At 40.8% G+C, this 10286-nt stretch overlaps 1 protein-coding gene across 2 annotated transcripts in view; it reads left to right on the top strand.

Moving 5' to 3' along the window:
* Positions 1–2363: 2363 nt before the first annotated feature.
* The window catches only part of ube4a (ubiquitination factor E4A (UFD2 homolog, yeast)), a 28541-nt gene continuing 20618 nt past the window's right edge, over positions 2364–10286 (top strand). For both annotated transcript variants that reach the window (XR_009802717.1, XM_061878678.1), the window contains exons 1-3: positions 2364–2509; positions 3095–3268; positions 9493–9669. Coding sequence is in view for 1 of the 2 variants with exons in the window: in XM_061878678.1 (XP_061734662.1) it covers positions 3136–3268; positions 9493–9669 (310 nt within the window). In the remaining variant the exon portion in view is untranslated. The remainder of the gene's footprint in view (positions 2510–3094; positions 3269–9492; positions 9670–10286) is intronic.

Raw genomic sequence — 10286 nt, 5'->3', positions numbered from 1 at the left:
GCTCAATTTCAACATTTGTCAAAAGTAAATTAGTTCATTATATTAAAAACGTTAAAAATATTTAGGTTTAATTCACGGTTGATACCTTTTGAATTGTGGTGTTGGTTTAAGGACATTTTCCGATGGTTGTAAAATAAAAAATAAGTAAATTGACAAAAAGATATGGCAATGTTTTACCATTTATACCAGGTGTGTCCAAAGTGCGCCCCGAGGGCCATTTGTGGCCCCCAGCTAATTTGTTAATGGCCCCCGGCCCATTCTAAAAAATACTATAATAAAAATGTAAACCATAAAAGAGTGTAATAAAAGAGTAAACAGTGACATGTTCGGGCTCCAGTACTCTGGAATGCCCTCCCGGTAACAGTTCGAGATGCTACCTCAGTAGAAGCATTTAAGTCTCACCTTAAAACTCATCTGTATACTCTAGCCTTTAAATAGACCTCCTTTTTAGACCAGTTGATCTGCCGCTTCTTTTCTTTCTCCTATGACCCCCCTCCCTTGTGGAGGGGGTCCGGTCCGATGACCATGGATGAAGTACTGGCTGTCCAGAGTCGAGACCCAGGATGGACCGCTCGTCGGGACCCAGGATGGACCGCTCGCCTGTATCGGTTGGGGACATCTCTATGCTGCTGATCCGCTTGAGATGGTTTCCTGTGGACGGGACTCTCGCTGCTGTCTTGGATCCGCTTGAACTGAACTCTCGCGGCTGTGTTGGAGCCACTATGGATTGAACTTTCACAGTATCATGTTAGACCCGCTCGACATCCATTGCTTTCGGTCCCCTAGAGAGGGGGGGTTGCCCACATCTGAGGTCCTCTCCAAGGTTTCTCATAGTCAGCATTGTCACTGGCGTCCCACTGGATGTGAATTCTCTCTGCCCACTGGGTGTGAGTTTTCCTTGCCCTTTTGTTGGTTCTTCCGAGGATGTTGTAGTCGTAATGATTTGTGCAGTCCTTTGAGACATTTGTGATTTGGGGCTATATAAATAAACATTGATTGATTGATTGAAGAAAAAGTCGCAATGTTGACAAGAATAACACAAAGCTGCTATGCGGACTGTTATTGACCTGCTGAAGGCTCCAATTACTTCAATGGAACAATTACACTTTCAAATATTTTGCGGGGGATAATATTGGATATTTTGTGCGAAACAAAGTTTTCTTTCACAAAAAGGGCATCAAACAAACAAAGAAATATGAAAAGAATTATAAAATCTTATTAAGAGATCTACAGACTTCAGCGTTAAATGTTGAAAAAAATATAAAAATACATTTGGCTTTTTTTCAACACTTGTTATTATTTATTAACCTATCCAGGGTTCCAATTACCGTATTTTCTTGAATTGCCGCAGGGCATATAGTATGCGCCTGCCTTGAATTACTGCCAGGTCAAACTCGCTTCGCAAAATAATTAGCGCATGCTTAGTATTACCGCCTGGTCAAACTCGTGATGTCATGAGTGACACTTCCCCTGTCATCATTTTCAAAATGGAGGAGTCTCATTTCAATACCGGTAATTTGAAATCGCATAAAGGGAAGAAGATTAAGAGCTATTCAGTAGGATTTAAGGTCCAAGCTTACATCACACTCAAATTTTTACTGCATGCCTTTGGTAAGTGCCGGAGTGAGAAGAGGTTTTAAAATAATTAGCGCATGCTTACTTTTTCCGCATGCCTTTGATAAGCGCAGGAGTGAGAAGAGGTTTTACATTAATTAGCGCCCCGGCGGCAATTCAAGGAAATACGGTACTTCACATAAAATATTCCACTTTGAAATGTTTTGGGGGAAAATGTTGCATATAAATATGGGTTTTGACATAAAGGGCATAAACATAAAAAATAAAATAAAAAATCGTTATAACAACAGACAGACCTGAAGTTTATCTCAAGATTCAAGCAATAAATAAATCAAAAAAAATATTTATGACTTATTTCTAACATTTTTATGACTCGGAACCCTGCCGGAGACCGGGGACCAAACTTGAGAAAAGATTAAAAAAAACTACTGTATTGCTTTTAAGGAAAACTATCAAAATGCCCCCCGCATGCTTTGATTTTTCAGTCTGCGGCCCTCAGTAGAAAAAGTTTGGACACCCCTGCTTTATAAAGCTAAACAAGGGTACAAGAATGGCGCAACTAAAAAATGAAAGTATATTCGACGTTTTTTTTTTTTTTTTTAAATGTTAATTTATAAATTTCAACAATTACGAACAGTAATTCAAACAACAATATAACACGTTATAAAACATTATGAAAAGAGTACAAAAGCGCCAGTGGGTTGTAAATTCAAAATAACAAAAATAAAATACAAATAAATATATATAATAAAAAAAAGGCAAAGCCATTGGAAAGTATATTCAACGTACCCAATGTTAAATGTCGTCTCTTGCTGATGACGTCACGTCGTGTATTTACTTTGGTGGAACTGACAGGATTCGTAGTGGTCCAGAGAAGATTAGGTTGTTTTGTTTTGTTTTTGCATTGAAACAGACATTTTCCAAGTCAAAACAGGTACGGCTGCATACCTTCCTCACTCTGAATGCCTACAATGTCATGCCTTGGTGTTATCAGCAGATACATTTGACGTCGACACAGCCATTGACGACTTAGCTTGTTGCTTCCCACGCTAGCTAACTAGCGAGAGTCATTAGCCGTCTACCAGCTTGCAAATGACTCAAATGACTCGATATCATTGCTCAAATACACTGACCAGCCTCATAGAATACGTCAAATATTCGTTTAAGAAAGGCTTCTTAAGCGAGGTAACATTGTTTGACGAAGTGGCGAAAGCACTACATAAACAATCCAATACCATCCATTTCCTACCGCTTATTCCCTTTTGGGATCGCGGAGGGCGCTGGCGACTATCTCAGCTACAATCGGGCGGAAGGTGGCGTACACCCTGGACAAGTCGCAGTCATATCACAGGGCCATCACAGATAGACAACATTCACACCCACATTCCCACACTAGGGCCAATTTAGTGTTGCCAATCAACCTATCCCCTGGTGCATGTATTTACGTTTACTATATTTATCTTACCCGTGCAGCAAACTTGTCAAGTGTGTATCCTATTCAAGTATGTGTATTTTTCAGGCTATGGTCTCGGATTGTCTTGAGTGTTGAGCCTCAGTGAGATGACTGACCAGGGCAACAACAACAACCACAACATCTCCTGTAACCCCTTCGCCGCCCTCTTCAGCTCGTTGGCTGATGCCAAGCAATTTGCATCAGGCCAGAAATCTGCACAGTTACCTACTGAGCAACCACGTAAGTAAAGTCGAACTTAAAGGCCTACTGAAATGAGATTTTCTTATTTCAACTGGGCTAGCAGGTCCATTCTATGTGTCATACTTGATCATTTCACGATATTGCCATATTTTTGCTGAAAGGATTTAGTAGAGAACATCGACGTTAAAGTTCGCAACTTTCGGTCGCTAATAAAAAAGCCTTGCCTGTACCGGAAGTAGCAGACGATGTGCGCGTGATGTCACGGGTTGTAGAGCTCCTCACATCCTCACATTGTTTACAATCATGGCCATCAGCAGCTAGAGTAATTATGAACGAGAGAGCGACAATTTCCTCATTAATTAGAGCGAGGTTGAAAGATTGGTGGTTGAGGATAGTGAGAGTGAAGGACTAGAAGGAAAAAAAAAAAAAAAGACGAGGGCAGTGGGAGCGATTCAGATGTTATTAGACACATTTACTAGGATAATTCCGGAAAATCCCTTGTCTGCTTATTGTGTTACTAGTGTTTTAGTGAGATTATAAAGTCATACCTGAAATTCGGAGGGGTGTGGTGACCGCCAGTGTCTCTGAGTGAAGCCATGGAGGAGCCCAGAAAGTCGCAGCTGCCTCTTTGACAGCTGCAGGAAGAACGACACAAGCTCCGCTCATGTTTACGGTAAGAGCCAACTTATTACCACAATTTTCTCACCGAAACCTGCCAGTTGACATGTGGTAGAGAAACATGTCCGCTTGACCGCTCTGTTCCATATTAAAGCTTCACAACAAACAAAGAAACACTGGCCGAAATACACCGCTTTCCACCAAATGCATTCTTCTTGTAGTCTCCATTATTAATTGAACAAATTGCAAAAGATTAAGCAACACAGATGTCCAGAATACTGTGTAATTATGCGATTAAATCGGACGACTTTTACCCGTGAGTGGTGCTGGGATAAAATGTCCGCTACAACCAATAACGTCACAAGCTACAACATAAGCGTCATCATTCCGTGACGTTTTCAACAGGACACTTCGCGGGAAATTTAAAATTGCAATTTAGTCAACTAAAAAGGCCGTATTGGCATGTGTTGCAATGTTAAAATGTCATTGATATTTAAATTATCAGACTGCATGGTCTGTAGTAGTGGGTTTCAGAAGGCCTTTAAACGCCTCACTAAGCTGATAACGCCACTTCATACACATCCTCTTATCCATCCCTTTTCTAAAGCGCTTGTCACCATTAGGGTGTGATTGATTGATTGATTGAGACTTTTATTAGTACATTTGCACAGTACAGTATAGGGCTGGGCGATATATCGATATACTCAATATATGGCGGGTTTGTGTCTGTGCAATATAGAAAATGACTATATCGTGATATTCGAGTGTACGTTCTCACGCAGTTGCTTTTAGCTGCTGGCGTTACACACAAGTATAACCCATTTACCATTACACTACAGGCTCTCCTCATTCTTTCTTGTCTGTCCTTCTCACAGACACCAAGTGCACCTTCTTACATACGTCACATACTGTCACTTCATACATCACATATGTATACGCCCTCGCGGAGCAGAGAGGTAGCAGCATGGGTAACGTCAGCTGTGATGCTACTGCAGCCGCGCGAGTGGTAATACGAGAGAAAGACAGTGCAAATCTGGTAACAAATGAAGGAAGAATTAATTCCCAAGAAAAACAGCAGGTGGTCCATCGTCTGGCCGTTGTTTGGCTTCAAGTGGGAATATATCGAACAGACAACCGTAATTTGTCAAGTGTGGGGCAAAATCGTTGCTGTAAAAAGTAGCATTACTGCTAATATGTACCATCATTTGAAAAGTCACCTGCGAGAGAATGAAGAGGGCTTGCTCCGCATATCAATATCTCCATTCTGTGCCACATGCCCACACCATCAAAATGCCAAGGCACACATTTCTAGGTCGACACCGTATGAAAAAAAATAGTGATTTTTTTAGTTGTGTTGTTCTTCTCTTCATGAAAGTTTAAAATGAGCATATATTCATACAGTATTAACAAGAATGTTTCAATGTAGACACATAGAATCATCATACTGCTGTGATTATATGCATCAAGTGTTCATTCAATGGTAAGGCAAAATATCGAGGTATACATCGTGTATCGCGATATGGCCTAAAAATATTGCGATGTTAGAAAAAGGCCATATCGCCCAGCCCTAGTACAGTTTAAGTCAGGGTCCACGTTAAGTCAATTCATGGTACAAATATACACCATCAACATAATACAGTCATCACACAAGTTAATCATCAGAGTATATACATTTAATTATTTACATTATTTACTATCCGGAGGGTGGGATGTGGAGGGGGTTAGGTTTGGTTGGTATCAGCACTTCATTCATCAACAATTATATAGTCTAGGGCTGGGCGAAATGGCCTTTTTTTAATATCTCGATATTTTTAGGTAATATCGCGACACACGTTTTATATCTCGATATTTTGCCTTAGCCTTGAATTAACAGTTGGTACATATAATCACAGCAGTATGATGAATCTATGTGTTTACATTAAAACATTCTTTTTCATACTGCATTAATATATACTCATTTTAAACTTTCATGCAGAGAAGGAACTCAAAACTAAGTCAATTGACCCAAACTGTATTAATTAAACAGTTATTAGCAGGTGACTTTTCAAATGCTGTGATGAGGTGGCGACTTGTCCAGGGTGTACCCCGCCTTCCGCCCGATTGTAGCTGAGATAGGCGCCAGCGCCCCCCGCTACCCCAAAAGGGAATAAGCGGTAGAAAATGGATGGATGGATGGATGGACTTTTCAAATGATGCTACATATTAGCAGTAAAGCAATTTTTTATAGCAACGCTTGTACTGCATGCTTGACTTATTACGGTTTTCTGTTCGACATATTCCCACTTGAAGCCAAACCACCGCCAGACGATGGATCCCGTGCTGTTTTTCTTGGGGATTAATTCTTCCTTCATTTGTTACCAGACTTGCACCTTCTTTCACTCGTATTACCACTCACACGGCTCCGCTGGCATCACAGCTAACGTTACCCATGCCGCTACCTCTCTGCTGGGCGTGGGCGTATACGTATGTGACTTATGACGTGACAGTATGTGACGTATGTAAGAAGGTGCGCTTACACTCTGTGAGAAGGAGAGACAAGAAGGAGTGGGAAGAGCCTGGAGTGTAATGCCCGCAGCTAAAAGCAACTGCGTGAGAACGTATCCTCGAATATCATGATACAGTCATTTTCTATATCGCACAGAGACAAACCCCCGATATATCGCATATAAATCGATAAATCGCCCAGCCCTAATCTCATCTGAGAAATGGACAATGAAACAGAGTAAGTCTGACTTCGTAGGATATGTACAGCGAGCAGTGAACATAGTGAGCTCAGAAAGCATAAGGACAAGTACATACATTTCATTATCGACAATTTGGTGAGGTGGAATGTGGTGGGGGAGGGTGTTAGTCTCGGGTAGTCGTTGCCTGAAGGTGTTCTGTAGATTCCTAATGAAGCCTTAGCTTGGCGCTCCTCTACTTTCTCGTGCTCCGCTTGCTGAGAACAACAAAACAAAACTCCAGACGTTCCTCTTAGTCTTGTACAGTTTACTTATCAACTTCATAAAACAATAACGATGTAGAAACAAATTAATGGCAAAATAAAGCTAGTTTGTTACAGTAAGTGTCAGAAAAAGTAAGAGTGAGGTCAAAAAACTGCGTGGCTCGATTCCACCGCACCTGACTGCCATTACCCATAACAGCTTGCGTCCAAAACCATCTTAACACACAGATCCTTTTCTATATATGCAATTAAAACAGTTACGTCATCAAATTATTTAGACAAATGTAATAATTACAAATACAGTGAGCCTTATAATTACGCTAAGCATTCAATATATAAAATTTCTTATCATGCAAATAAAGTAAAAAGTCCCCTTTTGGCTGAGTAAACGTGAAGCACCTTCCATAAAATGTAAATTAACTTAAACAGCATTTTGGCTCCTACATGTTCTTTTAGTGCAGTTTTGAAGGAGGGTGGAGATGCACTTTCTTTTACACCTGTTGGGATTGCATTCCATATTGATGTGGCATAGAAGGAGAATGAGTTAAGACCTTTGTTAGATCGGAATCTGGGTTTAACGTGGTTTGTGGAGCTCCCCCTGGTGTTGTGGTTATGGCGGTCATTTACATTAAGGAAGTAGTCTGACATGTACTTCGGTATCGGGGAGGTGTAGCCAATTTTATAGACCAGGCTCAATGCAAGTTGTTTTACTCTGTCCTCCACCCTGAGCCAGCCCACTTTGGAAAAGTGGGTAGGAGTGAGGTGTGATCTGCGGTGGAGGTGTAGAAGTAACCTGACTAGCTTGTTCTGGGATGTTTGGAGTTCAGATTTGAGGGTTTTGGAGGTGCTGGGGCCACGGGTAGGATGGCGCATATCCCAGGGGTGTACCACAAAGAGTCTATAGGCCAGGAATGTCCAAACATTTTCCAGCGAGGGCCACGTACAGAAAAGTTGAAGGCTGTAGGGGCATTTTGTTCTTTTTTTCTTAAATTCAAGATCCAAAAACCTGCCATGATCCCACATGACAGTTTCCTGTCCAGTGCTCCTATTTTCCTTTCCATGTCATCTTTGCCTCCACTCCTGTGGTTTTAGCGCTGGCTTTGTGACCTTCCCTGATTGGCAATCAATGAAAGTTTACTTATATAACCCTAAATCATGAGTGTCTCTAAGGGCTGCACTAGCTGCAATGACATCCTCCGCCCAGATCCCACATCAGGGCAAGAAAAAACTCAACCCATTGAGATGACACTGAGAAACCTTGGAGGGGACCGCAGATGTGGAGACCCCCCCCACGGCGACCAGTGCAGTGGACGTCAAGTGGATCTAGCATAATATTGTGACAGTCCAGTCCATAGTGGATCGAACATAATAGTGAGAGTCCAGTACATAGTGGATCTAACATAATAGTGTGAGAGTCCAGTCCATAGTGGATCTAACATAATAGTGAGAGTCCAGTCCATAGTAGCCCCGAGAAACCTTGGAGGGGACCGCAGATGTGGGGACCCCCTCCCAGGCGACCGGTGCAATGGACCGGTGCAATGGACGTCGAGTAGATCTCGAATAATATTGTGAGAGTCTAGTCCATAGTGAATCTAACATAATAGTGTGAGAAGTCCAGTCCATAGTAGGGCCAGCAGGAGACCATCTTAAATGGAGACAGGTCAGCAGCGCAGAGACGTCCCAAACTGATGCACAAATGAGTGGTCCGCCCTGGGTACCGACTTTGGACAGCTAGTGCGTCATCTGTGGTCACCGAATCTGTGCCAAGCAGAGAAGAAACGGCAGATTAACTAAAAGGGGGTTCTATTTAAAGGCAAGAAATTACAAATTAGTTTTAAGATGGGACTTAAGTGCTTTTACTCAGGTAGCATCTCTAACTGTTACCGGGGAGGGCATTCCAGAGTATTGGAGCCCGAATAGACAACGCTCCATAGCCCGCAGACTTTTTTGGGGCTCTGAAAATCACTAATAAGCAGATTTCTTGCCGGAACATATGGTACAATACAATCATCAAGATAGGATGGATGGTTCAATCAGTGAACACCTGTCCCTAGTTGCCAATCAGGATGCTTTTCAATAGTGGATTATTTTTGCGTTGTACTTCAATAGTCTGGTTATCCATCCGTGCACTTCCCAGGTTCACATCTTTTTTTTCTTTTTTTTTTTTACCTGCCTTTCCCTTCTAAAGAGGGATTCGTTTGTGCAGTTGCCTGCTGTCTTTGCATCTTGGGGTCCATTCACACACCGAGACGTAACAATAACCAATAAAATATAGTTTAAGCAATTCTTATTATTCGTAGTCTTAAGTAATATTAATATAATTTTTACATTATAGCTTTACCCCTTTTAAAATCTTACCATATTTGCAAAAAATGTATACACAAGTTCATCTAACACTATGTAGAAGATGCAAGGGTCAACAGCCATTTTAGTTTTCAGGTCCCATTTTTGGCGGACATTCGGCTGGTTCCATTATTCCTTATTTTTTGTTTATTTTCTAATTGAAACCTTGTTTATTTGGTCTGTAAAATGTGTGGTGGGCCAATACAAAACAAGCTCTGGTCCATGCTTTGGACACCCCTGCAATAGATAAACATTCACACTCCCTTTCTCAACGATTGACAATTATAAATAAAGACCATTTACTGAGATGCTGTACATTTGAACTTGTAGTCGAGAATGTCTTTGTGTACCACTGCAGAAGATGACTCAGGAGAGAGCCAATCCGAGTCGGACAACTCCGTGTCGGATAGCGTCGATGACAACGATGATTCGGTGGCCGAGATAAGCCGCTCCTTCCGATCCCAACAGGAACTGTGTGAGCAGCTTAATGTCAATCACATGATCCAGCGTATCTTCCTCATCACCTTGGACAACAGTAAGTAAATGGAGATGTAGAAATATTTGCAGCGACCCAATCAATAATGTGTTAGCGATGCTCTTGTGTCATTCGGTTTACATAGCAGCAATAAAACAGTTATTTTAATATGTTAGAGTTACATTAATTTAGTATTTTCAGTGATTTTTTATATTGTTTTCTATATTATTAGTAAAAAAAATTTGTTTTAAATGATAATTGATATTTATTTATTATTTATTAAATATTTTTGGGAGCCCTACGATACAGGATATTAGACCAAACACTGAAGTCAATATACATTATAGCAGGGGTCACCAACCTTTTTGAAACCAAGAGCTACTTCTTGGGTACTGATTAATGCGAAGGGCTACCAGTTTGATACACACTTAAATAAATTGCTGGAAATAGCCAATTTGCTCAATTTACCTTTAATAAATAAATCTGTATATATATATATATATATATATATATAAAAAGGGTATTTCTGTCCGTCATTCCGTCGTACATTTTTTTTCCTTTTACGGAAGGTTTTTTGTAGACAATAAATGATGAAAAAAACACTTAATTGAACGGTCTAAAAGAGAAAACACCAAAAAAAAAAAAAAATTATTTTGAAACATAGTTTATCTTCAGTT

Source organism: Nerophis ophidion, linkage group LG18 (assembly GCF_033978795.1).
Source record: "Nerophis ophidion isolate RoL-2023_Sa linkage group LG18, RoL_Noph_v1.0, whole genome shotgun sequence".
NCBI classification, from domain to species: Eukaryota; Metazoa; Chordata; class Actinopteri; order Syngnathiformes; family Syngnathidae; genus Nerophis; species Nerophis ophidion.
This window is presented reverse-complemented; position numbering and strand designations above follow the sequence as displayed.